The sequence below is a fragment of the Podarcis muralis genome, chromosome 2 (genome assembly GCF_964188315.1).
Source record: "Podarcis muralis chromosome 2, rPodMur119.hap1.1, whole genome shotgun sequence".
Lineage (NCBI taxonomy): Eukaryota > Metazoa > Chordata > Lepidosauria > Squamata > Lacertidae > Podarcis > Podarcis muralis.
In genome coordinates, this window is record NC_135656.1 from 68,610,075 (window position 1) to 68,625,926 (window position 15,852).

General features: G+C 48.3%; 1 protein-coding gene across 4 annotated transcripts in view; it reads left to right on the top strand.

The window, feature by feature from the left end:
- The window catches only part of PDLIM7 (PDZ and LIM domain 7), a 42,508-nt gene that overhangs the window by 13,333 nt on the left and 13,323 nt on the right, over window positions 1-15,852 (top strand). For 2 of the 4 annotated variants that reach the window (XM_028718495.2, XM_028718496.2), the window contains exons 3-5: window positions 10,949-11,100; window positions 12,216-12,246; window positions 15,675-15,691. In XM_028718495.2, coding sequence (XP_028574328.2) covers window positions 10,949-11,100; window positions 12,216-12,246; window positions 15,675-15,691 — 200 coding nt within the window. Of the gene's footprint in view, window positions 1-10,948; window positions 11,101-12,215; window positions 12,247-13,690; window positions 13,864-15,674; window positions 15,696-15,852 lie in introns of all 4 variants that reach the window. The other 2 variants (XM_077924670.1, XM_028718501.2) reach the window with 2 other exon arrangements.

Sequence of the window (15,852 nt, forward strand, 5' to 3'; positions counted from 1 at the left end):
TGCCTGGAGATCTAGCAGCAGACGCAGACTCTCCTTTTATGTGCATGTTGAGCTGGACTTGGAAGAATACTTGGGCTTCCTCCAAGTGCCAGCAGATCTTCATCCCAAGTGAGCAGCGATGGTTGAAAGCTGTATCACCCTGGATGCTCTTAACCCCGGATGCAGTAGTTTTCTGCCCTTTCATACAACTAAGAGGATGTATTAGCTGAGTTGGCAAGAAGAGGGAAAGGTTGGCTGGAGTGATACTTGAGACATTTTAGTGATGTGCCTAAGTGGCTAGTCCTTATGGTGCAGCGACTTAACCTAAACCCGTGACTGTTTATTTGCCACCATCCTCAAGTCAGGCAGATGGTTAAGGGGGGAATATCTAGAGGATGTTGCCCAGAGAAATGGTTGCACTGTCCTCAGGAGTAACACGCCCTGCCCCAGAGAAAGCTGGTAAAAAGGTAAAGGACCCCTGACAGTTAAGTCCAGTTGCGAATGACTCTGGGGTTCCGGCGCTCATCTTGCTTTACTGGACGAGGGAGCCGGCATTTGTCCGCAGACAGCTTCCGGGACATGTGGCCAGCATGACTAAGCCGCTTCTGGCGAAACCAGAGCAGCACACAGAAACGCCGTTTACCTTCCCGCCAGAGCGGTACCTATTTATCTACTTGCACTTTGACGTGCTTTCAATCTGCTAGGTTGGCAGGAGCAGGGACCGAACAACAGGAGCTCACCCCGTCGTGGGGATTTGAACCGCCGACCTTTCAATTGGCAAGCCCTAGGCTCAGTGGTTTAGACCACAGCACCACCCGTGTCCCTGAGAAGGTAAAACGTAAAGGTACCCCTGCCCGTACGGGCCAGTCGTGTCCGACTCTAGGGTTGTGCGCCCATCTCACTTAAGAGGCCGGGGGCCAGTGCTGTCCGGAGACACTTCCAGGTCACGTGGCCGGCGTGACGAAGCTGCTCCCACCTTCCCGCTATAAAGCGGTACCTATTTATCTACTTGCACTTAGGGGTGCTTTCGAACTGCTAGGTGGGCAGGAGCTGGGACCGAAAGATGGGAGCTCACCCCACCGCAGGGATTCGAACCACCGACCATGCTATCGGCAAGCCCTAGGCACTGAGGTTTTACCCACAGCGCCACCCGCGTCCCTGAGAAAGCTGGTATTAAACCAATAAATCAGAAGTGGGAGCACATAGTACTTCTATTCCAAGTGGCTTCTTTTTGGTTCTGGACAAAGTCAATTTCAGCTTTTAGGGGGTTAGGCAGGCAGGCAGGCAGGCAGAAAAGCCCTTGGTGCAGCTTCTCCCTACACATTTGGTCATGGTGTCCAATTGTCCAATTATTGTTTTAAAACATTATTTATTCATTTGTCATTTACTCCAAAAATGTATCTTGAAGAGACTTGCAATTTTTTTAAAAAAAACTTTAAAATACCAAATAATAAAAAGATAACATACCAAATAAAAAAAATGATTTGTTTTAAAAATTATTCACTAAAAGTGTTCATCTTACAGCAAAACTAAAAGGCCACATCCTGCTCCATTCAGCTAAAAGATGGACATCAGATCAGCACAAAATTATTGGGTGAACATCTTCACCTCACGCCTAAAGGCTGATGGTGATGGCACCAGAGACCTAACTCTGGAGAGAGCATTGCACAGTCAGGGAGCCACCAGTCATCCAGACCATCCCTGAGGCCAGACACTGGTCTAGTGCATCCACTAGAGTACCACCCACTCCCAGCTAGGACAGCCACTCTAGAAGAGTGCCATGGCTGATGGTATCAAAAGCTGCTAGGCGATCAAAGGGACTCAAGAGGGTTGCACTTCCCCTGTCTCTCTCTCTGTTGACCAAAGGTTATCATACTGGACAGCCAAGGCAGTTTTCAGCTCCCAAAGCACTGGAGGAAGAGGGTCCCTGCCCTTAGAAGTACAATCTAAAAGAGAGTGGAATGGGAAGGAAGCGTTACTGTGTGGGGAGCAGGCTCCAGAACCAGTTCTCATACAGCTATTGCTCTTATAATGACCAGCTGAGATGGAAGCTGTTCAGGTCACCTGATGGAAGGGTTGCTATTAGGGAGTAGCTGAGGGAGGGACAGAGGCTGCTGGTTTCTTAGCAGAGGCAATGGAAGAATGTTGTGGGGGGGGAGCCCTTGCCTTTCTCACCAGCTGCATGCTGGCCCCTGACCCACCAACCACTGTCCCATGCATTCCTTGGGGCAGAAAGGCTGGCTTCTGCTTGAGCTTGTCCAGCAATGACCATCTTTGGGGTGAGAAGGTGGTGATGGTGGGGCCGAAAGGGTCATGTGAGCCATGCTCTGCTTCCTCTGGAGGCCCCCTTCCCACTCGAAGAATTGCCCCAAGGGGTCCTGCATACAGTGGTACCTCTGGTTACGTACTTAATTCGTTCCGGAGGTCCGTTCTTAACCTGAAACTGTTCTTAACCTGAAGCACCACTTTAGCTAATGGGGCCTCCAGCTGCCGCCGCGCTGCCGGAGCACGATTTCTGTGCTCATCCTGAAGCAAAGTTCTTAACCCGAGGTACTATTTCTGGGTTAGTGGAGTCTGTAACCTGAAGCGTATGTAACCTAAGGTACCACTGTACCTGGGACAGTCTTCCATTTCCCAGTGGGAGGGCCTCCCACAGCAGCAGAGGAGGAAAGAGCACCACTGCCTTTTGCATGCTAGCCAATGCATATCCTTGGCCCCTCTGGTGGTTCCCCCTCTGCCGATCCATGGGCTTCAGGTGCTGACACCAGGCCCATGGGCGTAGCCGGGGGGGGGGCAGCTGCCTCCCATCAAGTAAACAATAGAAATGCTTAACTAACTGACCAATCACGTTGGTTCTGGCCCCTCCTAACAAAAGTCCTGCCCCCCCCCAAAAAAAACCCTGGCTGGGCCCATGATCCAGGCCTGCTCTGGAAAATTAGTTGAATTCTCCGTGCTCTCAACAGGCGCAAGTGGTTTTTCTGTTTTAAAAATCAACCCTGCCCTAAGGAAGCCACATGGTAGCCTTCCAGTTGCCAGCATGGATTACTGTAGCCAAGACCTCTAGCATAGCCTTCTGCTGACCCCTCCCACAGGCAGCCATGATTGCGGCTTGAGTTTCTTGGACACAGCTAGCTCCCTTTTGGCCACCGCGTTCCCCCTCTGCTTCTTTCTGCTTGGGACTTGTGGAACAGGAAGACTCTGGGTTAATTAATGCCTCACTGCCCCCAGGGTGGGTATTGCGTTGCTGCTGATGAGCTAATGTCTCTGTCTGCTGACAGAGGGAGATGAATGAGATGGCTGGGAGAGGTGATCCTGCCGAGAGAGAGAGAGAGAGAGAGAGAGAGAGAGAGAGAGAGAGAGAGAGGTGGGCTGCTTGCCTGCCCCCATCTACTCTCTAAGCAGACATACAGGCTTGAGGAATTTCTGTGGCTTTGTAGCTCCGACGGGGCCGTGAGTGTGACACATGGATTGCGTTATGGGAAAGGCATTGATTCACTCCAGGCTCCCTCCTTCAGAGCCCTGCTCTCTAGTAAAGTCTGGAGAAACCCTTGGGGATGCTGGAGCCAGTCACCTCTTCCCTCCTTCCCTCCCTCGTCCCCCCAGTCCAGAGATGGGCTTGGGATGAGCGGTGGAGAAAAGAGCACAGGCTCCTTGGATTCCTCAAAACCTGCCTGCTTCTCTCCAGCAAAGCTCAACACTAGGTCCTTTCACCAGAAGCAGGACAGGTTTCTCTTGCCTTTGGGGGCTCTGCATGCTGTTGGTGCCCAGTGCAGGGGTGAGGGGCACATGGTGGCTCTTCCCCTCTTTGCTGAGTGTCTCAGTTGGCTTACGAATAGAGAAAAGGAATGGGAGGCTGAACGGTGCTTTTGTAACGCTGGGAACAGGCTGGCCCTGTGCCACGGGGCTTTTGCAAAAGCACAACAGGATGACTGGATGGTGGGTGTGTATGGGTAGTTATTCCACAGTTAGCTCCAGCGCAAACTTGTTAAAATGGGGATCGGGTGATCCAGCACGTGCAGGAGACTCATGTTATGAAAGCTGCATGCGCATAGATGTGTTCAGCTGTATGAGGAGAGGAAAAGCTTTGGTAGCGTGGATCCTCCTTTGGTTGTTTGACCCGGAAAGTGCCTTTTTGAATCGTGCTGAGTTGAGAAAGAGCCTGGGAAATCAAAGTTATTTGTGGGGGACATTGTCTCCGTGAGTGGTAGGCAGGAAGGCAACATGCTTTGCATCTGGAAGACATATCCAGAGGATCTGTGAGGGCATACAGCAACTCACAAGTAACCATCCAGCGTGATCACAAAATATCCAGTCCACTGATAAGGGAACTTATATGGAGGGTGGCGATACTGCTGCTTGTTTCTTCGGGGTGAGGGAATAGATAGGTGTATGTAAAAAACAAACAAACAAAAGATGTAGCTGCATGCTGCACATTGAGTGTAACATGTAGTTTGGTTCTCAGCCGTAACTGAGTGGCAGAAACAAAACCTACAAGCCGCAAAACTTTTGTGCATTGTGTCAGAAGATGAATCTGCAGAAAATCCCCTAAAACTGTGTTCAGTTGCAGACCAGAATTGTGCCCCTTGGGCTGAACTTTGGAAATCTCAGCGTGATGAACGATTTTGCTCAGAGTGGCCTGATGATAAGTTTATGAATAATTGGATTTCCCTATACAGTCTCACACTCTTCTGTACTGTGTAAAGCAGGCTAGAAAGACTTCTGTGTTATCTACAGACTCCTTTGTGTTTAAACTTGTAAATATTTGACCATCCAATACATACCTCTTCCCCCCGCCCCCCAGGTTCCTGAATGTACCAGCTCTCGGGTTGATTATCCAAACAACATTTGCATTAATGCAGTGTGGAGGTTACTCAGATAAGGGTTGGCTTGGTCTTAGCTGCTTTCATCATAGGTAGTTTCATATTTGTCATTTCCTCTCTCCAACCCCCTGCTCCTTCCTTTCCAAGTAAAGAATAGTGCCATTTTCTATTAAGTTTCACAAGCTGTTTCATTAAGATGACCAATTGCCCTGTGGCATCTAAAATGCTGTCTAATAGCAGAATGATTATTAGTAAGTTGGAGCTTGCATCATCACCTGCACAAAAAATGTGGCTCAGTGCAGACTTGCTGTTGCGCAGGGTTAAGGGGTCAAGGGCCAAGCTGCAGGATCATGTCTGCCTTCTCCATGCACTTCCCACGGTGTGGATTGTTACACCTGCCTATTCCTACCTCTGTTTTAAAAGCCACTTGGCTGATCCTAAAAGCTCGTTCCTGCCGCAGCCTTGATCGCATGGCCCTCTTCCAGCCCATTGCATATCAGGATCAATCCCTGGTTTCTTCAGGGCTGGGAGAGACTCCTGCCTGACACCCTGGAGAGCCACTGCCAGTCAGCCTAAGCCGGGCATAGCCAATGTGATGCTATCTGGATCTTGCTGGACTGTAACTCCTATCACCCCTGACCATTGCAGATGCTGCTGGGGGCTGATGGGAGTTGGAGTCCCAACAATGTCTGCAAGACACTACATTGGCTACCCTTAGTGTAGGTAATACTGAGGTAGGTGGACCATGGTCTGTATAAGGCAGCCTCCTATGGTCCTACCCCTTTGAAGCATTTGCGTCTACACTGAGGCTATGTATATTGGGTGTCCTTTGGTTATCAGCGACTGGGGTAGGGGGAGAAGAGGTGTGCCATTTCCAAGTGGGATTGCTCATTGCATATGGACTATACCAGTGTTTCTAAAACTTGGATCTCCAGCTGTTTTTGGACCTCAGTTCCCATCATCCATGACCACTGGTCCTGCTAGCTAGGGGTGATGGGAGACCCAAGTTTGGGAAACACTGGACTATAACATGGGCATGAGAGTGGGTGGTTTCAGTAAGATTGCCTTGTTGGGTGCTGCAGACTTCTAGAAGTTCACATTTGAATTAGGGTTGTCATATTTCTTTCCTGGCAGGGCTCCTGTGCTTTTTAGCAGCACAACAAAAAGGAACTCTGCATATGAACTTCTGCCTGTTGCAGAGGATGGGTTTATTTGCTGGGTTTCTGCTGGGTTTGCCTGGCAGTTGTTTAAAGGCACAGTCCAACGGGTGGAGGGGGAACACACACACACACACACACACACACACACCCCAACACCACTCATTGGTAACACTCTACTTCTGAACGAATAAATGTGGCCCTCTCCCGTACTTCCAGTTTTTCATAGAGGCTTCTCAACCCTGGGGAAAGGGAGCGCCTTTCTTCCTCTCTGTCAAGTTTTCAGCGCCTGTGACTGCCTGCCGTTGCTGCAAGCAACATCGTTCTTCAAAGCATCGTTCATAACTTTCCCTTTTTCTGAGATGCTCTCAAATAGTTTTGAAGTGGTGTGGCTTTGTGGGTGTGGGTGCTGTTCGCTTTGTGGGAGATTATGACTGTCCAGCAGTCCTGAGCATTTCTGAGAAGATTCCAACTAGTACTAAACATATCCAAATAGGGCAGAGACAGAAGTGGGTTTGTGTGCAAGAGAGAAGCCATTCCCTGCAGGCGGTCGGGGTGGGTGGGTGTTTGCTCAAAGCCCGTTAGCGCCTGGGCATCTGTAGACAGCATGTGGCATTAAGCAGCCGCTCATGCCTGAAGCTTCTTCCCTGCAGATAACCACACCAACCTGGGGTGGGGTGGGTGAGGACGACCAGCATGCTGGGGGCAGGACCCGAAGCATGGCCTCAGTCCCCTCAGCAATGCCTGAGAGGGAACTAATATGCCAGGAGCCTGGCCAGCAGTAATTGCATGGGCAATATGTGAAAGGAATTCTAGGAGCACACTGTCCCAGATCCCCCCTCTTCACTCTCAACCTTGTGGAGGGCTGTAGCTTTGTGGTAGCAGTAGTAGTAATAATAATAATAATAATAATTTATTATTTATACCCTGCCCATCTGGCTGGGTTTCCCCGGCCACTTTGGGCGGTATTCCAACAGAACACTAAAATACAATAACCTATTAAACATTAAAAGCTTCCTTAAACAGGGCTGCCTTCAGATGTCTGGTAGTTGTCTGGTAGGGTGCATGCTGTCCTAGGTTTAATCCCCAGCATCTCTGAGTAGGGCTGGGCATTGTTCCCTCTCTGAACCTCTGGAGAACCGCTACCAGTCAGTGACTGTAGTCAGTGACTGAGCCAGACAGACCAGTTAAGTCTGAGGTAGTGCAAGCAAGGCAACTTCCTCGGTTCCTAACTACCACTCAGCCTCCCCTTCCTTTCTTGTTCCACATATTAGTGCAAAGCAGCCCTGGGAAACTGCTGAAGGGCGTGGTATAATTCAAATAAATAAAAACGGGCTCCTTGTACTGCAATGCTCTTCTCCCAAGGCTCAGCAGGCAAGATGGTGCAATCATTTGCAATGCTGTGCCTCTCTCTTACTTCATTTAGCCTTGACTAAGGTTGTTTCTTTTCTTTTTCCTTTTGCCTGATCATCAGGGGTGAATTTCAACACCCCCGCCTACTCATTTGGGGATCCCCGAACCTCCCTTATCCTGTGTTGTGTGTGTACTGTATATTACAGGTATCGCAAGAAGAAGACAGTCGGGTTAAGACTGACAGTTTGGTGCCCTTTTGTAGAAGTTAATTCACCGCCATAATCTAATGGTGAGAACCTGGGTGCAGAGTTCATTCAATCAGACTTTTAATCTTGCCTGCCCAGGGAGCACTGTGCGCTTCTGTGTCCACAAGCACAGCAAACATGAGAGGAACGTCAATACAAGCAGTAGGAGGGAAGTACAAAGCCAAAACACTGGAGGGTGGAGGGGATGGCGGAGAGAATGTGTGTTGCTAGACAGGGCTTTTCACCACCCGCTTTTCAAAGCTGAACGACAAGAGTATCGGCAGGTGCAGCTTCCCTGGCTGCTACAGCATCGTGGTGGGAATTGCCATATTCCAACTCAAAGGGCCAAGGAGTGCACTTTGGGTCAGCAGCCAGGCAACTGCAAAGTTATGTTTGGGCTGTTCCATCTGGTCTGCTGCATTCATCAGCAAGTCTAAACTCTCCCGTAGGCCCTGGGCTCTTCCAGATAATTTGTTTTTATTGCACAATAAATGTGCAGTCGTTGCTCAACTTCTCTGCAGTGGATCCAAATACGGTGACCGGACGCAAAGCGGGACAGGGCTCCTCTATCGCCAAGCCAGGAGGGAAGGAATTTCTGCAAGATGCGGCTTGCCATGCATGGGTGAGAAAAGCTGCGCCTCCCTGAAATTCCCACTTCTCTACAAGTCTTAAAGCTACAGGAGCCTGGTCATTCTGCGCTTTTTCTTCCCCTCATCCACGTGGCACATAAAATTCATTCTTAATCCCTTACTGAATTAGTTTTATGCTGTTTAGTAGCTAGCTTTTGTATTGCAGGTATCTATTTCCCCCCATAATGTATTTGTAAAGCTAACCTGGGAGTTGCTTTTTTCTTTTTCTGGGAGCACATATTATTCCTCCAGTTTTGCTTCCTCTTGCCCACAGGTGTGGGCTCATCTACATGGGAGTTCAATGTGGTTTTGCAACTTCTCGTGCCTCAATTTTTTTTGGTATTGCCCACATAATGGCCTCCTCGCTCAAGTGACAAGCTAGATGGGCAGGGTACAAATAATAAAATTACTGCTGTTACTATTATTATTATTATGCTCCTGCCACCGTAAAATTATTATATATCTCCAGCCTTGGGGATAATCTGATAATGAAAGTATATCCAATATGAAATTACATCTGGATATACTGAAGCGCATTGTGTGGGGGCGTATTTTTACATGTGTCATTACATCTCACTCATTGCTGTCTGTCACCACACCCTCTACTCCCATTTTACTTCTGTCAGCTCAGATGAAGGGGCATTAAAATAATAATAATAAAACTGCTAAAAAAATTGCAGAAGAGCTATAGCAAACATAAAAAGGAAATTTGCTTTGTGCCTGAAAATGAGTGCCCATGGTGGTGGGCGATGAGCCATCTTCCCAGCGATGATTATGCAGGTTACAGAGATGTGACCAATTTCCAATTACTTGATTGGCGAGAGTGGCTGGGGAAACCCAGCCAGATGGGCGCGGGAATGAATAATAAAATTATTATCTGAAGATGAAGCAGGGCCCCTGCTTTCTTTGCAAACACGCACACTTTCTCAATGGAAACAGATTGGAGGTTCCTGTACATCTACCTGCCAGGCCATTTTTTATCCTTGTACGGTGCTCTTCAGTGACCTACTTGTGGTTCTGGCCATGACATATCATTTAATAAAAAATATTCTCATTTGCTATTTGTGCAAATCTGGCAGATCTCTCCTTCTATAAAGCATGCTTGAAGCATTAGCTTTGGCAGAAGTTTGTGGTAACACCATTCCACAGATAATTAATATTTCTTTTTGTTTTTTAAAAGGAGCCCGTTTGCCATTGCATGCATGCCCAGAATGGATGCCAGACCTCACAGAGGGTTGGGGGATTATTATTTATATTTACGTCTCTGAATCGCTTTGCTCACGACAATGACTCAGGGTTACTGACAGACACAGGTAGAGAGGAGGGAACAACAACACACAGCAGAAATAGATCCCACCAGGCACCGCCCACTTGTGCGGGTAGGAAACATCAGCATAGGTTTGGGAGACATAACACTGAAAGCACTCGGATGTCAGCACACAGTCACACGCCTGGTACCATTCATCCACAAACTCATCCATGCCCCAATGTGTGGACATAACCAACGCAAAACCTGGGATGTGATCAATGTACCACTGGAGCTCAGTGAGTGATGGCAGTAATGCAGCACTAAGACTAAGAACTGGGGTTTGGAAAGGTTTGGGGTGTGTCATGATGCTCGGCAAATTTAAACTAATCCAGCTTTGTTAAGGATGGCTGCAGGGCCTACGAGAGGAATTTTATCAGGGATCAAGTTTCCTCTTCTCCAGCGCCCTGGATGGCTGTGTTTGCTTGCGGGGTTGTTTTTTTTGGGGGGGCGGGGGTGTTGAATGCTATGGGACAGTGTGAAGCCAGACCGATTATACATATGATTGTTGGCAATTTAAATGTGCAATTATATGGTTTTGTGGAGAGCAGCCAAGGCATGTTTCAGAGGCCTCTTTATATTACCAGAAAACGATATGCTGATCGGTGTTCGAAATTCTCCAGGCCACTTGCGACCAAGCAAACATGATGTCTCCACCATCTGGAGATGCATGCCTGGGGATCCTTGGATCTTGACTGTTTTCACACACTAACAACACATCCTGTAGAATTGTATCCGTGATATTTTATTTGTGCAAACAGAATGAATTTCAGGAACCAAAAGGTCATATTGAAAAATACGACTTTCGAGCCGTCTGGCCGCTACATGGCAACTAGACATTTCGTTTTGACAACTGGTTTAAGGAGCAATTTGGCGCCTAGCTTATATATCTGAGTTTCTAACACTGATTATTGCTGATCAAAGCCAAAGACCATGCGTTAGGCATGAGGAGCCTCTTTGGAGGCCAGCATGTGTGGTGTTGGTGCAAGTCAGGATCTCCTTTTAATGGCAGGAGGAGAGTTGTGACAGCAAAGTCTTATGCAGTGAAATATGTCTCATTCATAAATTTGTACCTGTCTCTTCCTCTATGAGTTTTGCATCATCCCTGGGAGGCAGGTTAGACTGGAAGATAGCTGGGTGGCCCTGTAGTTGCCCTACCTGCTGGGTTTGAATCTTGGTTTCCAACTTTCAGGCCCATCGGTAAATCAGTTCCAGCCACTTTGAGCATTGTTCTCTACAGTGCTATCACCTCTGGAGCATGCAACATTTACACACTTTGTTTAGCGGAAGCTATGGGGTAAACAGAGGGAGACAGGATTGGATCTGATTCCACTACTCCAGATCTTGCTCCACTAGACATGGTGTAATGCTGAGAACCACATTGCTTGCTTCCTGCCTTTGTCTCTTCATGTGGGTAACTGTTCTGTGTCACCGAGTCCTCCTCTTCCTCTCCTTGCAGCTCACCCCCGGGGGCAAGGCAGCCCAAGCAGGTGTGGGAGTAGGTGACTGGGTGCTAAGCATTGATGGAGAGAACACGAGCTCCTTGACCCATATTGAAGCACAGAACAAGATCCGTGCATGCGGAGACAAGCTCTCGCTCAGCTTGAGCAGGTAAGAGGATAAAGACTTGCTCACGCCACACCATTTTTTTTATTGATAAGAAATACATTGGAAAGCAAAAAGAGAAACAACTAGCAGTGCTTGATCCAGAAAGTATAGAACAATGCAGCTACATAATAACATGTATCATTCCCAAAATATAATAATCAATGAGCCTCTTACATATGTACTTTAAGCATGTATACAAACTGAATGAGAGGTGTGAGCTTGCTTTTGTTGGTAGCTTCATTTATATTAGGTCTAACTTGAGTCAAACAAACTCTTATCAACAGAAAAAAAGCTTTTCTCTTTTCTGATCTTTTGCATTTGTCAGAGTTGAATATCCCTGTTCACAACAATGTGTCGTGGGACTGCAGTATTGCCAATGCTGCTCTCCAGCACACTCTTCAAATGGCAATCCGGCACCACAACTTGATGCTCAATATCACTTGATGCTCTTGCTCTTTTTGAAAATATACCTATCCATATTCTGCAATATAGACAGATACTACACTACACTGAAATATTTAAAAGTTTCTTTCTCCTTGAATCTTTGTGCCACGCTTTCCATCCTCTCCTGCCGCACCAAAGTGGCGTCCCACGCCCTTTGAGAAGCACTGTCTTAACTCATAAACATAGCAGTAGGCTAACTAGCTTTTCGCTTTGGTGAACTGCCACCGCTTCATAGGATATTTATACCCACAGTGATCTTGGCTGCATCTGAATCACTGGAGAGTGGAAGAAAGCCTCTCTAACTCTCCAGGGGTCCTTATGCAGCCAGCCGGAGTGATGCTTAAGTGAGTGTGTGAATGAGTGGATATTAACACTGAGAGAGGCCAAGGGTGTGCTCTTAGGAAAGAGGGCTTTTAGCCATGCCCCAGAAAAGTTTTCTCCCTCCATGGCTGAGCTGTCACCACTATCTTCCCTCATGGTGTGAAAGGGAGCAGGCTGCTTTCCTTATGTTGCTGTGGCCCTGCTCTCTGAGCACAATCTCTGCTGTGAAGTGCAGCACTGTTGCTGCAAGTCAAAAGCACCTGCTGCCACCCTCTTGCCTGTTACTGCTGCCCCAGGAGAGCCCCTGCCAGGCAGTGCCTTTCTTCTCGTTAACGGCAGCTTTTCTCTTGCAGAGTCCAGAATCTCCTCGGCAAGCCTCAGAAGGTACGTCTTCCTCCGCTTCTTCCGTGGTGGGTCTGTTCTCTCACAGACCTAGCTGGGCACCAGTTCTGTCGCTGGTCTAGGGGGAGCTGTAGGATAGTTGAGTAAACACAAGTGCCTTAGCTTGTTTGACACTCCTTGAATTAGGTGCTTGATGTAAAAGCCTATAGTGGGGTGTGAAGAATCCATTCTGAAACTCAGGATAATAACAAATACCAATGCGTTTTAGGCTGCACAGCCCTTCTCCAGGGGTCTGTTTGAGCTACACCGATTGTTCTACATCTGTGGGCCAAACTCTATGGCTATGTCTGCCGCCATGTGCTTATAAGGCTTTCAGAGAGCTCTTTTCTAAGTCAGACATCCCTGCTGCATTCACCATGCCCTCAAATAAGTGATGTGCAGCTTGCAACTCCTTGGCATTTTGATTATTTGAAGTTTCCAAGCAAGCAACTTTTGTATGTATCCATTGCTATCGTCTTCCTTTTTACACCTGGTTTTGGTGGAATCTCCCCCCCCCCCCTTGGCAGCTCACTCTTGGAGCTAACCAGGCACCATAGACTGAACCTTGGTGTGCTGGCACTAAAGGAGCTCACTGCTGCCTTTTCCCCAGCCTTCCAAATCTATGGTAGTTTATTTTCTTGCTGTTCAATGGAACCCCTCTTGATTGCACCCATAAACCTTCAGAAGCCAGAAACTCAAAATGGCCACCACAGTATTGAATTTATTTGTGATCATCAGAGGTCAGATGGAGGATGAACCGGGAGCTGCCTGCCTTAAGTGGGCTGGAGCAGCAAATAGAGCCATTTGCTGCCCTCCTCTATGTTCCCTGTATAGTCTAACCCTGTATGAATGTTTATTCTGGAATCTGAGGCCTTTCCTCACAAAAGAAGTGCTGGGCGGGGGTAGGGGACTTCCAGGCAGTCAGGCTGTGGAGGGAAACAAGATTGTGGCCAGGGCTGTCTTCTAGTTTCCCTCTCTGCTTGGGCGTATCCCTCCTCAGTTTCCCTTGTGGTTGGAGGAGGCAGGGAACGAGATGGAGGGTGTAGAAATGGATATGCATGGTTTAGTTTTGCTACGACATGTGCCCACGCTGAACTGCCTCAGCTGCTCTCCAGGGCTCATCCCGGGGTCAGTTCTAGAGCGGCCACATTTGCCCACATAGGGTGCTCAACAAAGTCAGCTGGCAGTGGGCAACTGGGCACATACAGGGTGTGTTTGCTTGTGTCTTGGCTACTGCCAGCCAGGAATGCTGCTGGCTGGCTGGCTGGCTGGCTGTGGTTATTGCCCTGGGACTTGAGGAATGCCCTTGTGGCCAGAATCTGGCCTGGCTTCCACCTGGGGCATGGTGGCCTCTGGCGTTGCCTGGCAGCGGGGGGGGGGGGGGTGCGCACTTGCATGCTGCCTGCTGTGCCAGCTTGGGCACCTGTGTGTTTTGTCTTCTGCTCAGGATGCGCTCCCTTCCTCCGAGCGCCCGAAATATAACTTCACTCCCAGCTCTGCCCTCAACAAAACGGCCCGGCCCTTTGGAGTCAGCTCTGCTCCAAACTCCCAGCCCGGGCTGGTGACGAAATCGGTGCCATACACTCCCTCTGCGTCCGTCTGCACCACACAGCACAATGGGTATGTCACTGTGTTATTTAGACACCCTGGGGAGTCGGGGGGCAGGGGGGAGTTGAGTGGCCTCACTGTGGAGTTCTGCCCTGTGCTGTTCTGCCCACACACTCGCCTGTCTGCCCGCACTGTGCATGTCGGGCTCTGCCTGTGTGGCCTTTTTATGGGTGGGCAATGGCTGGGTGTCCCCCCCTCTGTACCAGAATCTGTGCTAGAACTTAAGACATCTGGTGTTGCAGTGACCCCTGGTGGCTGGAGCTCATATGACAATGCCTGGATCTGGCAGGTCTCTTGTGTATTGTTCATTCCGGAATGCCTAATTGAAAAAGCCAGACCGTTTAGCGGCCTGCATTTCATCATCTTTCACTTCTTTCGAGTCCTGCAATCTTATCTCCTGGGCAAAGAATAATAATAATGCTATCGTAGGTGGCAGTCAGGAGCATGGGGCTGCATCCCAGGAACCCCAGCCAGTAGTTCTCTTGACTCACCAACACAAAGGAATCGCTAGACGAGTGTGCTATGGCGAGTGATCTGTATCTATAGGTATGGTGCTATCTGCTTGTGGTTTCTTCTGTGGCTGACTCACTATGGCAGGAATGAATGTCGCTTATGGATCCCAATGTAACTTTCCATCCTCACCGCCTCCCTAGCAATCTAAGCTACAGTTAGTCTCCAAACTGTTCATCATTTACTAGGTCCCAGATCCAGTATCTTCATTTATAAGATTTCTTACCTGCCCTGCACCATAAGGTCTCAGCACTGGGCACAATAATATGATATGCAAACTTATAATTACTAAAAGAAATTATGCATAAAGCTGTCCACCCCAGATAAAATACTGAGTAGCTGACATCAAGGCTTTTGGCTGAGTTTCCAATTCTGCTCATCCCAGCATAAAATTCCCGTACTAGTGTAGCTGTTCTCAGGCATCCTTTGGAAGGGAGCAGCACTATGGTAAATCCAGATTTCTAGTTTATTAAGGAAATGACTTGGGTGAAATTGTACACCGATTAATCTATACTTGTGTCGTGACTATTTCATTTTTTCAAGCCCGAAACTGGCATCTTCTGACTGCTATCTTCCCATGTCTAGAAATGCAGCCCTAAATTAATTCTGTTTATTTTGTTTATTAATCACCTCCCATGAAACATCCCGAAATGATTTTAACAGTGCCTGGCTGCATGCAAATTGTGCCCTGACACTCTAGGCTTTGGATGCTGCTTCTTTTGAGGTGATTCCTTTCTCATTTGGTGCATTGACGTGTCCCTGGCACCTTTGTTGGTGGAGACGGAAAAGCTTACATCTGTGCTAGATGCGGTCCTGTATACCTCTGTCTCTCTCATTGGCCTGTGCGGGGTCCCCTGCCAGTCAGGTGCCTTAGATGACACCAGTTGTGGGACCATGGTGAGCGTCGTCTACATGCTGGCAGAAATGGTGCTGCTGCTCATTTATTTCATACTCCTGCATTCCTGATCCTATGACCTAGAGCACTGGTGGGCCAGGACCTGCTAGGGGGCTGCGACCTGATCCAAGGTGGGTCATAACAGGAGCACTACCACCATACAAATATATGGTGAAATATTAAATGGGTCCACAAATGCGTGTTTATGTGTCCAAAAGGTTGAGGATCCATGACCCAGTTAGGTTAGCTGTGCATGGAATCTCGGCTCTATCCACCCACACGAGGCAGGAAGGGAAGCATGTTTTTTAAAAAACTTTGTCTAATGGTTCTAACATGTCCTTCACTTTCCTGACTGTCTTTTTGCTCTTTTCCCTTTTCTCTCTCTTTCTCTCTGTATCTCTCTCTCTCTCTCTTGCAGGTGCAGAACCCTGACAAGTCAGTAAGCCTTTGCCTGTTCTGTAACTTTAAAGTGTCTTATTGCTAATATGCATGACCTAAACATAATTCCTTTTCAACACCTAAAAACCCTCCTCATTCCTTGCCAGTTTTTTAGTCGTCCCCCCCCCCCCGCTTCACTGACTTTTCTACCCCCTATC